The sequence below is a fragment of the Bison bison genome, unplaced genomic scaffold (assembly GCF_000754665.1).
Source record: "Bison bison bison isolate TAMUID 2011002044 unplaced genomic scaffold, Bison_UMD1.0 scf7180017860443, whole genome shotgun sequence".
NCBI classification, from domain to species: domain Eukaryota; kingdom Metazoa; phylum Chordata; class Mammalia; order Artiodactyla; family Bovidae; genus Bison; species Bison bison.
In genome coordinates, this window is record NW_011491015.1 from 2534473 (window position 1) to 2556350 (window position 21878).

The 21878-nt window shown below is 45.2% G+C and overlaps 1 protein-coding gene across 1 annotated transcript in view; it reads right to left on the minus strand.

Annotated features, from left to right (window-relative positions):
* The window catches only part of SV2B (synaptic vesicle glycoprotein 2B), a 97733-nt gene that overhangs the window by 37434 nt on the left and 38421 nt on the right, over nt 1–21878 (minus strand). Inside the window, exons 3-7 of the mRNA XM_010832160.1 lie at nt 21647–21798; nt 13557–13690; nt 11671–11760; nt 1849–1959; nt 317–405 (exon numbers count right to left, since the gene is read on the minus strand). Coding sequence (XP_010830462.1) covers nt 317–405; nt 1849–1959; nt 11671–11760; nt 13557–13690; nt 21647–21798 — 576 coding nt within the window. The remainder of the gene's footprint in view (nt 1–316; nt 406–1848; nt 1960–11670; nt 11761–13556; nt 13691–21646; nt 21799–21878) is intronic.

The window sequence follows — 21878 nt, forward strand, 5'->3', positions numbered from 1 at the left end:
GCTCAAACTCGTGTCCATCGAGTCGGTAATGCCATCCAACCATCTCGTCCTCTGTCATCCCCTTCTCCTCCTGCCTTCAATCTTTCCCAGCATCAGGGTCTTTTCCAATGAGTCAGCTCTTCGCATCAGGTGGCCAAAGTGTTGGAGCTTCAGCATCTGTCCTTCTAATGAATATTCAGGGTTGATTTCCTTTAGGACTGACTGGTTTGATCTCCCTGCTGTCCAAGGGATTCTCAAGAGTCTTCTCCAGCACTACACTGTCTACGTTTGTCATAGCTTTTTATTAATTAATGAACTTAAGGAAGACAGAACTTACCTTAAAGCCATGGTAAACCAGACCACGGCCAGAATCAGCGTGTTCATCCTGTAGGGCCCCATCACACAGTACAGAGCGTTTTCCCAGACCTATAACCCACAGCAGAGATGGGTGGTTAGAGGCAGAAACTTGTGACTTGGAAGAACTCCTTTTTAAGATTCTCTACTAAATTGCCTAGGAACCCATGGAGAGAACAGGCAGCAATGTCTTCCAGAGGCAGCAATTCTGCTCAAGGAACAAGAAACCCTCTTCTGTTCTTATTAGCTGGTGTCATGCTCTAACAGTCCTGCAGCATCCACGAACACAATGATGCATGTGACCAAAAGCACAGTGAGTGGGGATGTCAGGGTGCTGAATAGCCTTGAGCTCTTCTCCCCGCCAATGGGAATGGATGCTATTTCAAACACTGAACCACCCTCCACCAAGAAGGTTATCCAGGCTCAGCTGACTCTGGCCGTTGACTACCTGAGTGTTTGACAGTTGGCTTGTCTCACAGGACCACTTCTCTGGAGAAATGGCCTTGCCCTTCATAAATATTTTCTCAGAGATCACTTAAAGGGGTCCTTTCTTTCACTCCGTCCCTCCTTCCTACAGTTTATTTAAAGAGAAAGTGCCATTGGAGTGGCATATCAGCAAGAATTTTCACCTGGTCTAAGACTCCCAGCACTGTGGGACAAAAATTGATCCTGAAATGTCTCCCAAATATGGATTGAATTTTGGGCCAAGAGGAGGAACTGATAAGTGGATTGCTGCCTGTCATACTGGTAAACAGAGGATGTCACCTTCATCAGTGACTTCAGCCATCACCAGAAGGCGAGCTGGTGAACCCTGAGGGAACTCAGAAGGGAAAACAATACCTGCCTTTTAGCAGCCACCAGACTGCAGCCTCTCCCCATGGTGAGCCCTGAGGAAACTCAGGATATGAAAACACAGGAAGGACATTCCCCAGATAGCTGAGGTGCATATAAAAGGAATAATTTCAGTGAGCCCAGACTTTTGCATCTTCCCAGGCATGGAAAAACACTAAATTCTTTAACGTGACATATCTAGTTTCCTTTCATTAACAGTAAACTTTTGATGGTCAGACTACCTGCCCTTTGTTGCAAAACTCCTATATATCTGGCTTCCACCATCCTCGCCTCCTTGGATAGTTCTCTCAGAGTTACTTGAGCTGCTACCTCCTGGGCTTGAAGTCCTAAAAATTCCCACTGAATAAAACATAACTCTCAGACCAAAAGAAGAAGAAGAAGGTGCTAGAAAAAACGATGCTTTCTCAGACTAGACATTGTGTCTACATTCAAAATCTCTGCCTTTGGAAAGAAGAGCAAAGAAAAGAAACTAAGGATTAGACACTTTGTGGTTTAGGGCTCACAGAAGTTGGAGGTCGGTGTGGGCTAGGACCCAGCTGTTGCTTCCTGCCCATCACTGTGCCCTGGGTTGACAGGCGTGTTCAGAATCTCTATTCCTCATCCACTGTCATTACAACTCACCACAGAGCCTCCCTCTCACCCACCCCAGGTGTCCAAACATACCTGCTTGAAAGTGGTCTTGAATCTGACCAACCAGCGTTGATACCAAGTTCCTGTTGAACTCTGGATCTCAATGAACTCATCCATTTGCTTGGGAGTTTTAATGTTGGAAACCTGTGAAGCAAAGACGGGCTAGAGAATCTCAACCTTACGTTGACTTTTCAATTTTTAGTTGACTGTAACTGACTTTATTAACTTCCTTAGGGCTAGAGGAGCTTTTGGTGACCCTCTAGTTCAGTAATTCTTAACCAAAATTATACACAGCATCTCTTAGCGATCTTTCTCAGGTAGATATGTCCCACTGCAGACAAATGATTCAGAGTTTTTTTCACTCAGTTATGGCTTTGGGAAATACACTGAGGTCCTGTCTATATCTTACTTGCCCATAACAGAGTTGACTGCACCTTAAAATTCACAAGTCTATCCTTAATGGGCATTAACATCAGAGAAGTCTAGAGCCTGCATACACAACAGTGTGTGTGTGTGTGTGTGTGTGTGTGTGTGTGTGTGTGTGTTAGGAGAGAAAGCTTGCTCTGGAAGACTTTTTTAATTATTTTTTTTTTTTTTTGGCTGTGCTGGGTCTTTGTTGCTGCACGGGCTTTCTCCAGCTGTGGCAGGTCGGGGCTACTCCCTGGTTGCGGTCTGTGGGTCTCTCATTGTGGTGGCTTCTATTGTTGTGGAGCACAGACTCTAGAGCATGAGGCTTCAGTAGTTGCAGCTTCTGGACTCTAAAGCACAGGCTCAATAGTGTGGCACATGGCCTTAGCTGCTCCACAATATGTGGGATCTTCTTGGATCAGGGATCAAACCCATGTCTCCTGCATTGGCAGGTGGATTCCTTGCCACTGAGCCACCAGGGAAGCCCTGTGTAAGACATGTTTTAAACACAGCAGAATAAAAGACATTAAGTCCTCCTTCTGCACAGCAAAAGAAATCACCAACAAAATGAAAAGACAACCTACTGAATGGGAGAAAATATTTGAAAATCATAAATTTGACAAGGGACTAATATTCAAAATATATCAAGAACCCATGCAACTCCCAGCAAAAAAAAAAAAAATCCAATTTAAAAATGGACAGAGGATCTGAATAGACAGTTCTCCAAAGAAGACATAGAGATGGCCAATAGGCAGGTGAAAAAAATGCTAAGCATCACTAATCATCAGGGAAATGCAAACTAAAACCACACTGAGATATCACCTCATACCTGCTAAAATAGTTATTACCAAAAAGACAAAAAATAACACGTGTCCATTAAGATGTGGGGAAAAGGATACCCTTCTGCATTGTTGGTGGGGATGTAAACTGCTGAGGCTACTATGCGAAATAGTATGGAGGTTCCCTCCAAAATTAAAAATAGAACGACCATATGATCTATGAATTCCACTTCTGGATGTTTATCTGAAGGAAATGGAAACACTAAATCAAAAAGATATCAGTACTCCCATCTTCACTGCAGTATTATTATAAAGGTGAAGATATGGAAACAACCCAAGTGGCCATTGATAAGTGAAAGGATAAAGATGTGACACACACACACACACACACACACAGGAATACTAACCAACCATAAAATAGGAAATCTTGCCATCTGCAACAACGTGGGTGGGCCTTGAGGACATCATGGCAAGTGAAATAAATCAGATGGAGAAAGACAAGTACTGCGTGATCCCACTTATATTTGGGGAATCAACCAAACCAAACAAAAACAGAAAACCAAGCTCATAGATACAAGAACAGATCGGTGGTTTCCAGAGGGGAGGGGTGTGGGAGGGTTGGACAAAACAGGAGAAAGGGATCGAAAGGTACAAACTTGCAGCTATAAAATAAGTCCTGGGATGTAATGTAGAGCATGGTGAAAACAGTTCAGTTCAGTTCAGTTCAGTCGCTCAGTCGTGTCCGACTCTGCGACCCCAGGGACTGCAGCACGCCAGGCCTCCCTGTCCATCACCAACTCCTGGAGTTTATTCAAATTCATGTGCATTGAGTCAGTGATGCTATCCAACCATCTCACCCTCTGCCACCCCCTTCTCCTTTTGCCTTCAATCTTTCCCAGCATCAGGGTCTTTTCCAATGAGTCAGTTCTTTGCATCAGGTGGCCAAAGTATAGGAGTTTTAGCTTCAGCATCAGTCCTTCCAATGAATGCTGCTGCTGCTGCTGCTAAGTCGCTTCAGTCGTGTCCGACTCTGTGCAACCCCATAGACAGCAGCCCACCAGGCTCCCCCGTCCCTGGGATTCTCCAGGCAAGAACACTGGAGTGGGTTGCCATTTCCTTCTCCAATGCATGAAAGTGAAAAGTGAAAGTGAAGTCGCTCAGTCGTATCTGACTCTGAGCAACCCCATGGACTGCAGCCTACCAGGCTCCACCGTCCATGGGATTTTCCAGGCAAGCGTACTGGAATGGGGTGCCATCGCCTTCTCCAGTGAATATTCAGGACTGATTTCCTTTAGGATGGACTGGTTTGATAATAGTTAATAATACTCTATATTCATTACTTGAAAGTTGCTAAGAAAGTAAATCTTGAGTCCTCAACACAAGAAAAAACATTTTGTAACTGTGTGGTGACAGATGGTAAGGAGACTTATTGTGGTGATCATTTTGCAATGTATACAAATATCGAATCATTATACAGAACTCCTGAAACTAATACAATGTTACATGCCAATTATACCTCAATTTTTTTTTAAAGGGACTTCTCTGGTGGCTCAGATGGTAAAGCGTGCCTACAATGTGGGAGGCCTGGGTTCCATCCCTGGATCAGGAAGATGGAGAAGAAAATGGCAACCCACTCCAGTCCTCTTGTCTGGAAAATCCCATGGACACAGGAACCTGGTAGGCTACGTGCATGGGGTCACAAAAGTCGGACACGACTGAGCAACTTTTTACTTCACTTTTAAAAAAGAGACATTAGGTCTTCCTTGCTACCCCTGGTTTTCCTGTTGGAAATCAAAAAGATAGGGAATGGGAATAAGGCTGTGTGTAACAGGGAAGAACAGAATCTGACTTCATGTTGGATATGTTTCTTTAACCTTTGTTTTCTGTGGCTTTTGTTTCTAAAAGGATGCTGTCTACAGCTGTAAGCTTTCCCTGCCTGGGGAACTCTGCCCCTCTACGCGCATACTAAGTTGCTTCAGTCATGTCCAACTCTTTGTGACCCTATGGACTGTAGCTGACCAGGCTCCTCTGTCCATGGAATTCTCCAGACAAGAATACCAGAGTGGTTGCAGGGGATCTTCATGACCTAGGGATGGAAACTTTGCCTCTTTCACCTCCTGCATTGGTAGGTGGATTCTTCACCAAGAGCCAGCTGGAAAGCCCACCCCTCTACTGACTTTAAACTGAAGTGTCTTTGTTTAGCTCACAGGGAAACACGCCAACCCTGCCCACCTGTGAATGGCTGCAGGGAAGAAGAAATGAACACATCCCCTCCCCAAGGCTGGCCAAGCCAGGAGATATTTTGCAAGATTTATGGTCTTTTTACTTTACTTCCTCATCTCCTCCCTGTCTCTATTCTATAAAAGAAACTAGCACCCAGAACCCTATAAGATGGTAGTCCACCACCTTCTTGGACACCCAACTTTCCAAATAAAGTCTCTCTTCCTTGTCTCAACACCTCCTCTCCCAATTTATCGGCCTGTTGTGTGGTGAACAGACCAAGCTTTGACTCAGCAACACAAGTACCCTGGAAAAGTGTCCATTTGTCCAATGTCAGCAGGTAGCTCCAAGGAGCAGTCCTGACTCATTAAGACAGTGATTTTCAGTTTAATCAGTGTTTAAGACAACCACTGAATTCTGTGACTAACAATCACGTTAAGGAGATTTCTGACCATACAGACTCTTAGCCAAGTTATCAAGGTCTGTGCTCGCAGACCAAATCAGAAGAAAATGGAAGAGCCTACTCAAAAAATTCAAAAACAGTTTCTAGCACCTCTTCCAACAAATCTTTCTTCTGGGGAGAAAAGGCTTTAGTCATAAGAGCATCTCCCATTCTTACTTCAACCAAGGGACTAAGGATGTAAAGAGACAAAGGAAGAGAGAGAGAAGTGAGGCTTAATATTACACAGGAAAATACAGTCACTGAAATAGAAACAAGTGGTTCTTTAATTCCCCAGCACCAAGCCCCGGATGGTGTGGCTTCATTTTTCTAAAGCTTGAACACAGTGGTTCTTAACTCTTGCCTGGGCTGGATACCCCTTTGAGAACCTAGTAAAAGCACAGGTGCTTTTCCTAAAACTGCAGGTATATAAGCACAGCAGAGCCTCCTGAGCTGGCCCTGCCACTCCCGGGTGTGTGGCCTTTGCAATCGCACTACTGCCTGGTCCAGACAGGGACACAGGAGAGGGAACCCAGATGGCCCGCATCATGGGACTCTTGGCTAGAGCTGATCTTCCTGTTATTAGATAACCCAGGAGGGCCAAGAACACAGCTGAAGCCAAAAGGGGCTGAGTGGAAGTGTTAAAAAAGTGTCAGTTGCTCAGTCATGTCTGACTCTTTGCGACCCCATGGACTGTAATCACCAGACTCTTCTGTCCCTGGAATTCTCCAGGCAAGACTACTTAAGTGGGTTGCTGTTCCCTTCTCTAGGGGATCTTCCCCATGCAGAGACTGAACCCAGGTCTCCTGCATTGCAGGTGGATTCTTTACCATCTGAGCCACCAGGGGAAAGTTGACCCCAAATCAGGAAACACGTTACGATTCACATTCAGTGGGACCTCCCTGGCGGTCCGGTAGTTAATACTCCATGCTTCTACTGCAGTGGGTTCTGTTGGATTCCATCCCTGGTCGAGGAACTAAGATCCCACATGCCTTGTGGTACTGTCAAAAAAATGCAAATTTTGTCTTTGCTTTCCTCTTGGGGAAAATAACACCCTATTCCTTAGGGATATGGGAGTGGATGTGTTGACAGCTGCAAGCACAATTACTCTAATTTACAATTAACTAGGATGTTTGGCTTTGCTTTGGTCTAAACTATAATATGATCTGTGTTTGCCCCAGCCCTGCAGAACAGCAGTTCTCAAGGGAATATTTCAACACCTCTCCTTCGCAAAGGTATCCTAGGGACAGCTGCCAGGGGGACATTTCAGAAGCTTGTGAGGCAGCAAACAGGGCTGGAGACAGAGGTGAAGCCAGGGCCCTGTAGGGGAGGAATAAGTTCTCCTCTACTGTCCTAGACTCCCTGACTGGGTCTGGAAGCTAAACTGGCAAAGACAGATTTAACAGGAGTAAGGACTTCCCTGGTGGTTCAGTGGCTAAGACTCTGTGCTCACAATGCAGGGGGCCTGGATTCAATCCCCAGTCATGGATCTAAATTCCTCACCTAAAAGATTCAGAGTGCTGCAACTGAGACAACACAGCTGATAAAGATTAACAGAAGTAAAGCACCCACATTTTACTAAATTTTTACGTATCTGTGGGAGCCTTCACAAGAGAATGAAGTCCCAAAGAAGTGACCAGTGCAGGAAGCTTTTATACTGTGTGTGTGTGTGTGTGTGTTACTTGCTCAGTCATGTCCAACTCTTTGTGACCCTATGGACAATAAGCCACTAGGCTCCTCTGTCCATGGAATTCTCCAGGCAAGAATACTGGAGTGGGTTGCCATTCTCTTCTCCAGGAGATCTTCCTGACTCAGGGATGGAACCCAGGTCTCCTGCATTGCAGGCGGATTCTTTACTATCTGAGCCACCAGGGAAGCCTTAGAAACAATAAATTTGTGAAGAACAGACAAAACAAAGGGATTTGGGTGAATAATGGTGAAGAAGTAATTAGGATGATAAGGGTTTGTTTAACAGGGTTTGTTTATATAGCCTTCTTAGTCTGAGGAACAACAGCCATAGCTCTTGAGAACAACGTCTTCTTTCCTCCTGGTTCAGGGAAAGCATCTTACACGTGGGAGATTTATGGCCTGTTTCAGGGAAGAAGGGGGAGCAAGGGGAGGTCAGAGTAACCTTTCTGCTTCTGCTGTTCTCTCCAGCTCCTTCAGCTTATGAGATACAATATGCTGAGGTGCCATAATCTGGGGCTGTTATATCCTGAACCCCATCAGCTCAAAGGCACTGAGGAGGGCCACACCCAGGGCTTCCCATGGGCACTGAATCCAGCCTGCCCGACACTCTTCCTCAAGGCCACTGAGTACATTCACTGTGATACATCCACGGAGCGGAGCACACAGGAGCAGAGCAGGCGACCCCAGCCAGTGGGGCTGAGTATTCACTTCCGACTCCAGCCACAGCCCAGCGGTCTGAGGTTAGTAACACTTTCCAGTCATTTGTTTTTTCCTTTTTTCCCTGCCCCATCCAGTTATCCATTTCTACATAATTAATATGATCATCAAGTCAGCATGATACCATGCAGGACCCTGTGGGGCTCCTGGGCATAAGGCCTTTCTGTGTCCCCCATTTCTTTGGTTACAGGAAAGAGCCTTCATTCAGCCTCCATGAGCTTCCCTGACTTCCAATGGGCAGTTCCAAGCAGTCGTTAATTAGGGAAGGGCTGAGAGATCAGGGAGAAACAATAGTGCGGCCTTGGAGCAAGGTCCTGTTTCCACATCAGTGGATACACGTAATGTCTTTGAGCTGTTTTACAGATCCTGAAATCTCCTCCAGGTAAGAGAAGTTAACTATTAATGATGATATGCTGCCCACAGCATGTAGACCCCAGACTAGTTGGACCTGAAGGTTGATGATGCTGACCAACCCATCACCCATCAGAAGAACGTCCAGGAGCTGATCACACCCTCTTTGAGCAATTACTATGAAACTTCTTACTATCTTCCCCAAGTTGGGACACACATTTCTGAGGGCATTGGTGTGCTGTGGCCCCCCTTTCCTGACAAAGCAATAAAGCTATTCATTTCTACTTCACCCAAAACTGTCTCTGAGATTCAATTCGGCACCTGTGTACAGAGAGGCTGAGCTTTTGGCATCAGTTACGGAAATACTGAGTCCATAACCTTTCTAATTCCCTTTTCCTGTGGAGGGGTGAAAACTACTAAAAACGGAGTTTATGCCCAAGGACTTGGTGACTGGCATGCATGTTGGAGAAAGACAAAGGTCTTAGAGCCCTCTGCTCACTGATTTCTGCCTGAGCTTTCTTCTGGGGCATGCACACCCTTCCTGAAGTGAGGAATTCTGGTCCTGAAGTAAGGGGTCAGTTTCACCTTTGGAATTTGGAGTTTTGATTGATTTTCAGGCCAAGAAAGATCTCATTTCTTAAAAGTAAGCTGTTTATGTTAGAATGGGTTGTTAAAAGAGAAAGTCAGACCACTTGTCTAAAAAGGGGTCCCAGGCAGGCAACCTTGTGGTTGGTTTATTTTCTTTATTTAATTTTTATTGGAGAATAGTTTACTTATAATGTTGTATTAGTTTCTACTATAAAACAAAATGAATCAGTCACGCGCATGCAAAGTCCCTTCAGTCATGTCTGACGCTGCAACCCTATGGACTGTAGCCCACCAGGCTCCTCTGCCCATGGGATTCTCTGGGCAAGAATACTAGAGTGGTTTCCCATGCCCTCCACCAGGGGATCTTCCCGACCCAGGGATCAAACCCAAGCCTTCTGCAGCTCCGGCACTGCAGGCGAATTCTTCACCACTAGCACCTCCTGGGAAGCCACACATACACATATATCCCCCCTTTTTTGGACTTCCTTCCCATTCAAGTCTCCACAGTGCATTAGGTAGCTGTCCCTGTGCTCTACAGCAGGTGTTCATTAGTTATCTATTTTATACAAAGTGTCAATCTGTGGTTAGTTTAGAAGTGATGCTTCCAGAGGCAACCTGGGGAAAACCACCCTGTGTAAGGTCCTGCGTGGGATAAGCAGGGCAAGACAGAGGTGGAAGGTCAGGGAGATTCATAGTTACAGGGACAGATGTACAAATGAAGTGGACGGTGATCTACGCAAAGACTCCTCTCAGGAGGGTTCAGGGCTATTGTGGGACAGATACCGCATGCTAATAAACTGCTTCACATGTGGGAAAATCCTTGGGAAATGGGCTCAAACTCAAAAGACATAAGCTTCTTTGCATGAGTAAAGGAGAAAGATGTGTTTTATTCCACAGAGAGGACAGGGGAGGGGAGGGGACTAAAGAAGGAGAAAAGACGACGGGGGTGGGGAGAAGGAAGGAGGAGACCCTGTACTCTGAGAGGTCGATCCTCTGTGACCCTTCAGTCCATGAAGTTGCACAGAGTTGGGCACAACTGAATGATTAACACATACACATGTATAGGAAAATTTTAAGCTAAATGTTATACTGTAAAACTCCTAGAGGAAAGCACAGGCAGAACACTCTCTGACATAAATCACAGCAAGATCCTCTATGACCCACCTCCCAGAGTAATGGAAATAAAAGCAAAAATAAACAGGGCCTAATTAAACTTAAAAGCTTTTGCACAATGAAGGAAACTATAAGCAAGGTGAAAAGGTAGCGTTCAGAATGGGAGAAAATAATAGCATATGAAACAACTGATAAAGAATTAACCTCCAAAATATACTAGCAGCTCATGCAGCTCCATACCAGAAAAATAAACAACCCAATCAAAAAATGGGCCAAAGAACTACAGACATTTCTCCAAAGAAGACATACAGATGGTTAATAAACACATGAAAAGATGCTCAACATCACTCATTATCAGAGAAATGCAAATCAAAACCACAATGAGATACCACCTCATGCTGGTCAGAATAACTGTCATCAAAAAGTCTACAAACAATAAATGCTGGAGAGGGTGTGGAGAAAAGGGAACCCTCTTACAGTGTTGGTGGGAATGCAAACTGGTACAGGCCTATAGAGAACAGTGTGGAGATTTCTTAAAAAACTGGAAACAGAACTGCCATATGACCCAGCAATCCCACTACTGGGCATACACACCGAGGAAACCAGAATTGAAAGAGACACGTGTACCCCAAAGTTCATTGCAGCACCATTTACAATAGCCAAGACATGGAAGCAACCTAGATGTCCATCAGCAGACAAATGGATAAGAAAGCTGTGGTACATATACACAATGGAGTATTACTCAGCTATAAAAAAGAATGTATTTGAGTCAGTTCTGATGAAGCGGATGAAATCGGAGCCTATTATACAGAGTGAAGTAAATCAGAAAGAAAAACACCAATACAGTATGTTAATGCATGGAATTTAGAAAGATGGTAACAATGACCCTATATGCAAGACAGGGAAAGGGACACAGATGTAAAGAACAGACTTTTGGACTCTGTGGGAGAAAGCAAGGGTGGGATGATTTGAGAGAATAGCACTGAAACATGTGTATGTGAAATAGATAACCAGTCCAAGTTCAATGCATGAAACAGAGCCCTCAAAGCCAGTACACTGGGACAACCCAGAGGGACGGGGTGGGGAGGGACGTGGGAGGGGGGTTCAGGATGGGGGACACATGTACACCCATGGCGGACTCATGTACGTGTATGGCAAAACCACCACAATATTGTAATTAGCCTCCAATTAAAATAAATATTTTTTTTAAAAAGGATGATTCTGAACACTATTAGACACATGTAGAATGTCTATGAGTGCTCTTAAATAATTTATATTTATATGTAAATATGGGTACATCTGGCTATCTCTATATGAATACAGGTAGTTTTTTCCTTTGCTATTTTTGAGCAATTAGTGGTACCAAGAAGGAGTCCATCAAAATACAAAAAATAATTATGATGAAGTAATATGATGCAGAATATCAGGGGCTTTATTTCCTTTTTGACAAATTTTCCATGATGTGCTTATGCAGTAAAATTATTTTTTAGCAAACCAAAACAGTGAAGAGGAGAGGCCCCCTCCGGCTGGCACAGGTGACCACGCACTCACCGTGAACACCTTCTCTGGGGCCCCCTTGGCCCTCATGTTGGTGTCGTGCACGTGCTTGAGAATCATCCAGGCTTCGTCGTGTTTGCCCATCTGGTAAAACCAAGAAGACAGACATGAACAATCCTTTGCTAATTAGAGGTGGAAAACCCAACAGAGACAACAGGGTGCTGATGCCCGAGTCTTAGGCCACTGGCCATGGATGCGTTACAATCTGCAGCTTGTGAAAAACCAACACAAGCTTCTGTTGCAGCCCATCCTGGGAGGCTAACCAGGCTGTGCCTTCAAGGTGTAAATACTGGGTATTATTATTGTCATAGGCTGTGAGTAACTACTTGTAGTTTTAAGGTTGAATAGACTGCAGGTGGGAGCCATGATCCTCTCTGGACGATTAAAGCCAAGACCCAACACATAACAGGTTCAATTGTGTCCCCCACGCCACTTCGATACGTTAAAGTTCTAGCCCTCAGTGCCCCCAGAAGGTGACTTTATTTGGAAGTAGGGTTGCTGCAGATGTAATTAAGATGAGGTCATCCTGGGGTAGGATGGGCCCCTAATCCAACATGATTGGTGCCCTTACAAGAAGCAGCCCAAGTGAAGACCTAGAGGCACTCAGAGAGAATACTTTGTGGTGACAAAGACAGATTGGAGTGAAAGAGCTGCAAGCCAAGGACCACCCCAAATGTAAGCAACCCACCCAGAAGCTGGAAGAGGCAAAGTGAAGGTTGCCCTATGGCAGTGGCCCCCAACCATTTTGGCACCAGGGACCTGTGTCATGGAAAACAATTTCTACATGGACCAGGATGCAGAGGATGGTTTTGGGAGGATTCAAGTGCACTTCATGTATTATGCACTTTACTTCTATTATCACTACATCAGCTCCACCTCAGATCATCAGGCACCAGGTTCCAGAGGTTGGGGACCTCTGCCCAAGGACTTCTGAGGGAGTGTGGCCCTGCCAACACTTTTGGCACTTTTAGCCAACACATCTGGGAGACAACAAATTTCTGTAACTCTGAGACACTCAGTTTGTGTTCCTTTGTTACAGCAGTCCTAGAGAGCTAATACACATCAAAGCTTCTGAAATAAGCTTGGATTAAAAAAAAAACAAAAACTTTTTGCTGCATCTGCCCCTGACCAATGGGATGAAAGAAAACATTCAACAAGAAAGTCTGCGGAAGGTTAGAAGGAAGCTTGTGAGTGGACTCTGAGAACTCGGGCTGTAAGAGCCTTGGAGTCCTATCGCCCCTCCACCAGCCCTACCCGTCTGACCACTGCAAGCAGGAGAGCCCCCACCACCACCACCATCCAGCTGGAAACCTCACAGGACTGTGGGAGCAGCCTTCTGGAGGAGAGAGGTCCTGCAGAGGCAAGAGTCCTGCAGGGCTGGGGAGCAGAGAAAGATCGACAACCCAGTTCACTGCTGTAACATGGAAGAAACTCCATGCAGCTTTTTGTTTTGTTTTGGGCACTTCTTGTTTTGTTTTGTTTTGTTTTGTTTTGTTTTGTTTTGTTTTCTGCCTCACAGCGTGTGGACGTTAGTTCCCTGCCCAGGGATTGAACCAGTGCCTCCTGCAGTGGCAGCACGTTGGGGAGGACCACTGGACTGCCAGGGAAGTCCCGCTCATGCAGCTCCGAAGGTCAACAGGACCTCTGGGGAGCATGGGTACCAGAAGCATCTTCAAGAGGGTGCCCTCCAGCTCCACCCAGACTCGGGAAGCAGTGCCGCTGATCTGCACTCTGTGAGCTCGGCTCCCTCCAGCTCTGGCAGTCCTTGCACCCTGGGCAGGCCACCATCATGACGGGTTTAATGACAGGCCAGGTCAAAGCCGACCTGGGACCAAGGGGCTAGGAGAGCAGGCCTCACATGGGGTGGGGCACTGACTCACCTCCAGCAGAAACCTCGGGCTCTCTGGCAGGAACTTCAGGGCCACCATGGACACGGTGCAGGGCAGAGCGCAGACGATGACAAACACTCTCCAGCTGTGGAAGTGGTAGTTGCTGCCCATGCTGAAGCCCCAGCCTGTGAAGAAGCAGACAGACACACAGCACTAGTTAAAACAGCCAGGACATGGAGGCAGTGCAATGTCTGTAGACAAATGAATGCATAAAGATGTACTATCTGTTCATAGTGGAACACTACTCAGCCGTAAAAAGGGACGAAACTGGGTCATTTGTATTGATATTGATGGGCCTAGAGTCCATCATACCAAGTGAAGTAAGTCAGAAAAGAGAAAAGCAGATATCATATATTAATGCCTATTTGTGCAATCTAGAAATATGGTACAAATGAGCCTGTTCACAGGGCTGAAAGAGACACAGACACAGAAGACAGACATGTGGCACAGAGGGGAAGGGGAGGGTGGATGAACTGGGAGAGGAGCACTGACATATATACGCTCAGTTCAGTTCAGTTGCTCAGTCGTGGCCGACTCTCTGCAACCCCATGGACCACAGCACCTGTCCTCCCTGTCCATCAACAACTCCCAGAATTCACCTAAACTCATGTCCATCGAGTCTGTGATACCATCCAACCGTCTCATCCTCTGTCATCCCCTTCTCCTCTTGCCTTCAATCTTTCCCAGAATTGGGCTCTTTTCAAATGAGTCAGCTCTTCCCATCAGGTGGCCAAATTATCAGAATTTCAGCTTCAATATCAGTCCTTCCAATGAACATTCAGGTCTGATTTCCTTTAGAATGGACTAGTTGGATCTCCTTGCAGTCCAAGGGACTCTCAAGAGTCTTCTCCAACACCACAGTTCAAAAGCATCAATTCTTTGGCGCTCAGCTTTCTTCATAGTCCAACTCTCACATCCATACATGACCACTAGAAAAACCATAGCCTTGACTTGACGGACCTTTGTTGGCAAAGTAATGTCTCTGCTTTTTAATATGCTGTCTATGTTGGTCATAACTATGACATAATATGACATAACTATGACAACATAATATGCTATCTATCTATGTTGGTCATAACTTTCCTTCCAAGGAGTAAGCGTCTTAGTTTCATGGCTGCAGTCACCATCTGCAGAAATAGATAACTAGTGGGAAGCTTCTGTATAGCACAGGGAGCTCAGCTCAGTGCCCTGTGATGACCTAGAGGGATGGGAGGGGGTGGTGGTGGGAGGGAGGCTCAAGAAGGAGGGGACATGTGTATACTATGGCTGATTCACTTCATTGCACAGCAGAAACTAACACAACATTGTAAAGCAACTCTACTCCAATTGAAAATCAAGCAGTCAGAGTGTCTCTGACACTTGGTCTTAGAGCGACCTTCAAGAAAGTGAAAGTGTTAGTCCCTTGGTCCTGTCTGACTCTTTGCAACCCTATGGACTGTAGCCTGCCAGGCTCCTCTGTCCGTGGGATTCTCCAGGTAAGAATACTGAGGTGGGTTGCCATGCCCCTCTCCAGGGTATCCTCCCAACCCAGGGATCAAACCTGCATCTCCTGCATTGCATGCAGATTCTTCACCATCTGAGCCATCAGGGAAGACAAAGGAAAGCCAGAGCAGGGCCTTATGTGACCTAGGGTTTTGATGGGGGATTACTCTCACCCACGTCAAAGAGCAATGCCAGCTCTGGGTGATTCCAAAGCACGGGGCTTAGGACAACAGTTTGAAAACCACTGTCAGTCATAACGCTAATTTTTTTTTTTAAAGAAACTGAGCTTCTATATTCAAATGAATTCATAATCATTGAAACAGAGAGGTGACTAGCTCCAACTCAGCTTTCATTATATTCAACGTATTCCTAAAACTCATTTTTGGAAATTGCCTTTAGAATCTACAAAACGTTATTTCAAACATCTTTATAAGTAGCAAATTTCCCTCTTTCAGGGAACAATGACACAGTGGAAAGTGCCTGGATTTCTGCAGTCACGTAGGTCAGAGTTCAAATCCTGGCTTTCTCACATCGTTATTGTTATGTTGGTGAGTTTTCACAGCTGTAGAATGCAGCTAATGTTACTTCCACAGAGTCACTGTGTGTGAAAACTCCCCAGCAATCAATAATAACTCACCTGCTTTGAGGGTAGCTTTGATTTGTTTAGAAATAGTTACATGACATTTAGTGCCAAAGATGGTGAGTAAAACGGGTGAATATCAGCAAAGATCAGCAAAAGAACTGTTTTCTTTTTCTTTCATGCCATTCAAAACAACCTCTGAAGACAATTCCAAGCGCATTTCTGGTTTTGGCCTTGTTTTTAAGGTTCTTTTTTTTTTTATGGGGACCATTCTTAAAGTCTTTATTGAACTTGTTACAATATTTCTTCTGTTGTTTGTGCTGTGCTAAGTCACTCTGTTGTGTCCAACTCTGCGACCCCGTGAACTTAGCCTGCCAGGTTCTTCTGTCCATGGGATTCCCCAGGCAAGAATCCACTGCAGTGGATTGCCATGTGCTCCTCCAGGGGATCTTCCCAACCCAGGGATCAAACCCAGGGCTCCCCCATTGCAGGCGGATTCTTTACCATTTGAGCCACCAGGGAAGCCCATGAATACTGCAGGGAGAAGGCTATTCCTTCTCCAGGGGACCTTCCCAACCCAGGAATCAAATTGGGGTCTCATGCACTGTCCGTGGATTCTTTATCAGAATTTTGTTGTTTATGTTTTGGATTTTTTGGCCTCAAGGCATGTGGGATCTTCGCTACCCAACCAAGGATTAAACCTGCACCCCGTGTATTGGAAGGCAGTCTTAACCACTAGACGGCCGGGGAAGTCCCCCAACTAGCATTTCTTAAAAAGACCTAACTTTATAAATAAATATAGTGATTTCTAAAGTTCAAAGGGTAAACATTATTCTGCTGTAAAATCTCTATTCCATTTACTTGAAAAATACACTAAATGGCTAACTCCAGAGGTGGGAGGTTTATGTCCTTAAGTCTATTACTTACCATTGCAGTTCAATTTGTTGTACTTGCCAGAGACTCCTAACTAATATCTCTTGTTTCTGCAGATATTTCTAACTCTATTTTCAGAGTGAAGGACTGGCCAGAGAGAATCCCAGGTGGAAAAACACGGGACTGTGGCCACTTTTACACAATGGCCACAGAACATAATACACAGAATACATCCAGCCTTCTCAATCGGAATCAAACCTCTTTACGCACCGCCCATCCTCCTTCCCATATCACTGGGGTTTGCTTGTTTATTTTAATTTTAATTAAAAAGCCTTTCCTTTCTCCTGGGAGTGACAACTGGAAGAGGAAGACAAAACCATAGAAAGATCTACACATTCTCAGCTCATGTTCAAAAACCATTCTGGCGTAATTAGAAATAACCACATAGCCATCCAACTCAGGTGGGTAACAAGAGAAGAACAGAAACAGGTATGTTTAGAGAGTACTCTGCCTCAGAGAGATATTTTTTTCTTAATGATAATATGTGCAAATTATCCAAAATCCATTATTCCCTCATGCCTCTCTGGTTTTTACGGTGACTTAGTAAACTGCACTTCATTAGGCACATCTTTGGGGCCTTAAATTAAATAAAATTAAATAGCGAACTGCTTCCAAATATATGGAACAACCGCTAATATGGAGACATGGATTGTCTTGTTCACTGATCTTTTAGCTTGCCCTACTTTTTCTCCATCAGGATCTCACAAACAGCTGGTGCTGCTGACTACAGTGGGAATTAATCTTCCATAATATAGCCACATTTTTCAGGGCTGTGCCCATGACTTCCCAGAAAAACATTCTGAGCTTTGTAATTTTCTTTCTTAATGACTCCGTCACCCAAATTCCTGGTGCCAAGACCTCACATCATTTCATTCCGGCAAAAGCAATTAAATGGTTTGTACAAGCTACGTACAAACATTCCGTCTCCTTTCTGGATCACCCTTGCATCTGTCCCTGCTGAGTGGGGGCGATGTGAGCGGATTAATGTCTTAGGCCTATTAAAAAAATATCATCAAATAACTGGTTCACTGTGGACAAAACATCTGGTCCTGGTAAAAATGAGGCTTAAAATAAATAGTCACTCCTGTTACACTGTGATTCTAGTCTACCATATTTCTAGGATGGTTTGCCCTCAAGTAAATGTGCATTTCAAGCCTTCAAGCCTAATCATCCAAGAAGCCATTTTTAAATGGCGTGTAAAAGCCACAGATTTCATACAAGCATCAGTTCAGTTCAGTTCAGTCACTCAGTCATGTCTGACTCTTTGTGACCCCATGGACTGCAGCATGCCAGGCTTCCCTGTCCATCACCAACTCCCGGAGTTTACCCAAACTCATGTTCATCGAGTCCATGATGCCATCCAACCATCTCATCCTCTGTCACCCACTTCTCCTCCTGCCTTCAATCCTTCCCAGCATCAGGGTCTTTTCCAGTGAGTCAGTTCTTCGCATCAGATAGCCAAAGTATTTAAGTTTCAGCTTCAGCATCAGTCCTTCCAATGAATATTCAGGACTGATTTCCTTTAGGGTTGACTGGTTGGATCTCCTTGCAGTTCACAAAAGCATACAAATAGGAAAATATCCCGTCCATTTGGAGTAGGATATTTAAGCACAAGCCCTGTTATCAGCCAGCAGCCTTATGGCCCCTCTGCCATGGGCATCCCATTTAGTCCTGATCAACAAGTTCCCAACCCGAATTAACTTATTGCTTCTTTAAAAACCAGACACCCAGACATTGGCACGTGTTAGTGGGTAAAGTGAAGTGAAAAAATGACACAGTTTGTAGTGACTACTGAAGGCTGCTACCCACCTCACAAAATCTTTCCAGTCCTTCTCCACTGGGTTGCAGACTTGTGGTTTGGGTGGGACTGACCCCACCCACAACGCCAGGGACGGGGAATGAAGTATATGAACCCTCAGTATCTGGCATCCTCTGGAGTTTAGTGATTGGCTGAGGTGAGCATATGACCTAAGCTGATCCAATCAGAGTGAAGCCAAGAACCTTTGCTCATTGGTTGGTTGTGCGGGCCATCCCCTTACAGAACAAGCAGTCTGCAAACAGGGCCAGAATTGCTAATACAGCTTGGAGGGAAGCCAGCCCAAGTACTAGAATCATCTCCAAAATTTTCTCGACATTCTTTGCATCCTAAGAACTGCTGGCTGTAAAGGCTGGCACAGATCAGATCTCTAGAGTCAATTCACTTTGCTTCTTTCTCCCTTCATTTTATAGATGAAGGAACCAAGCCTGGACAAGCTAGAGTGACTTGTCCCAAATTACAGAGCCCTGCTATTTTGACTTAGGTTTTATCCAGAATCTATTTGTTCCCCTCCCAGCAAATTTTTCTAATTCAATTTATATGTAGAAATAGTTTCTTACTGTTAACACATTTGGACCAATGACCAGGGGAAATGATATTATATTAATAGCAAGGACAAAAGCAATTCCTTGGACCCATGTAACCAACAGCCTGGATAATTAAAGTGTGCCTTTAGGGGAAGGGTAGAATGCAGAGCCTAATATGGGGAATAATACAGTTTTGTATCTAAAATTATGAAAAACTGCCTGTGTGCACGTTTAGGCGCTTCAGTCGTATCCACCTGTGACCTGATGGACTGTAGCCTGCCAGGCTCCTTTGTCCATGCGATTCTGCAGGCAAGAATACTGGTGTGGGTTGCCATGCCCTTCTCCAGGGAGAACTGCCTATGGTAACAGAATTACCTGGAAAACGTCAACTCTTTATTTCATTGTTTCTGTTCATATTTCTTTCTCTGTTTCTAATACAAAATCCAGTGGGATATGGTCTCAAACCCATTTCCTCCAGCTTCAGGGCACACAGCTAGGTTACACTGCCTGGCGTCCTTTGCCGTAGAGTGTGGTCGCATTACAGATGTGGGGCCAAGGGGATGTGAGCAAAGAGGATGTGATCCACTTCCTACCCTGCCCTTCAAAAGCACCCACATGCAACTGCCCATGCTGTTTTCCTGAACCAGCATGTAGGTTACATGCTGAAGAGGGGAGAGCACAGGCTGGGAGGAACCTGAGCCCTAAGATTACTGAGGAGCAGAGCTGCCCATAGATCAGAAAGACCAGCCAGCTTTGAAGGAGGGGAAAATATCTTTGGTGTCAAACCAAGATTTCAGGGTTGATCAGGTTCTCAGGGTAATATACCCAGCATCTCCTTAACTACACCAATCCAAGAAGATTGCTTCTTCTTAAAAAGATAATGCTGAAGCCTCCATTAGTCCAGAACAGACAACAGAGAGGTTTAGATTTAAAACAAGCATGCCAAGAGACAAAGGAACCCTCCTACGCTATTGGTGGAGATGCAAATTGGTACATCCTCCTATGGAGAACAGTATAGAGGTTCCCTAAAAAACTAAAGATAGAATTACCATATGATCCTGCAATCCCACTCCTGGGCATTATCTGGAGAAAATTCTAATTCAAAAAGCTACATGCACCCCAGTGTTCATAGCAGCACCATTTACAGTAGCCAAGACATGGACCTAAATGTCCATGGGACAGATGAACGGATGAAGAACACGTGACATATATTATGGAATACTGCATGCATGCATGCTAAATTGCTTCAGTTGTGTCTGACTCTTTGCAACCCTATGGACTGTAGCCCACCGGGCTCCTCTGTCCATAGGATTCTCCAGGCAAGAATACTGGAGTGGGTTGTTATGCCCTCCTCCAGGCTATTTTCCCCACCCAGGGATCAAACCCACATCATCTCCATGGGGTCACGAAGAGTCAGACACAACTGAGGGACTTCACTTTCACTTTCACTTTCATGCATTGGAGAAGGAAATGGCAACCCACTCCAGTGTTCTTGCCTGGAGAACCCCAGGGACGGCAGAGCCTTATGGGCTGCCATCTATGGGGTCACCCAGAGTCGAACACGACTGAAGCAACTTAGCAGCAGCAGCAGCAGCAGCAGCAGCAAGAACCTACTATATAGCATAGGAACCATTCTCTATATTTTGTAATAAACTATATGGGGAAAGAATCTGAAAAAGAGTAACTGACACAATCCTGTACACCTGAAAGTAACACAACATTGCAAACAAACTGTACTTTAATAAACGCACACACACACACACGCACACATGCACACACATGCACCAAGGAGGCGAATGGGTGGAGAAGTGTTGGCTAACTTCAGGGGCAGTTGTCTGCTCTTCCCTATGGTCTGCAGGATTCTAGATGATGGCAAAGCCTACACCCATAATCTGTAGTTTGCCAAAAATAATTTTGAAGGATGTTAATGGCATTACCCAGAATACTCCAAAGGCATAATCAAATTCAAAACTGCTGCCTTCTCCCTACTTTACTCTTAATAAAATCCAATAGTGAAAGTTAATGTTGCCAAGTCTCTGTCCAGAAAATCCAGTTTTCACAATTAACCAAGATAATAAAATTGTCTCAGCTGAAACCAAGACCTTGTCTGTAAGGGCTGCTCCATGTCTGCAACCAAAAGAGGGACAGCAGGAAGTAAAATGGAAAATGCATGAGAGCACTGCGCTGCGAGGGAGGGGGCGTCAGGATTCAAGGTCATGCCAAGGCCAAGTCATCAATCTGGCCGAGTCACCAACTTCTTGGCCTCTGCTACACCATCTATAAAAAGGAGTTACTGAGCCGAATTCATTGTGAGGAGGAGAACTGGAGATGAAGTTTGCCTTAAAGGGCTTCCTGGGTGGCTCAGATGATAAAGAATCCACCTGCAATGCAGGAGACCCAGGTTCGATCTCTAGGTCAGGAAGATCCCCTGGAGAAGGGAATAGAGCCTAATTTGCTGTGAGGAGGAGGGCTGGAGATGAAAGTCAAAATCCCTTCAAATAAAAGAGAGGAAAGGAGAGAAGGAGGGGGGAGAAGAGGGAGGGTAGACTGTATTATTTCCAGACAGACGTGTACTGAGATTAGCAATGTGTCTCCAGTGCTGGAAGTTCTTTAGAAAGATCAAGGTTGTACTCAGGAACTGTGTATGAGAATGTGGGATTAAGGCTGAGGACAGGAAATGCTGTTCGGATGCAGGTGTCTCGGAACAAAGGCCCCTCGGCCCTTCGAAGCTTTCTGCACTCACCGTAGTGCGGGATGATGCTCCAGGCCATGGCAGATGCATAGATGCCACCAGTCATCCAGAAGATGCCCAGCCAGCTGAGATGCTCTCCTCGCTTCTCCCGGGACAAGAACTCAGAAAAATAGGCAAACACGATGGGCAGAGCACCCCCAATACTGCAGAGAGAAAATGCCAGAAAGGAAGAACCAAGTCAGACACTAAAAACAGTCAGACCAGGAACCCAATTGCCGCGTCC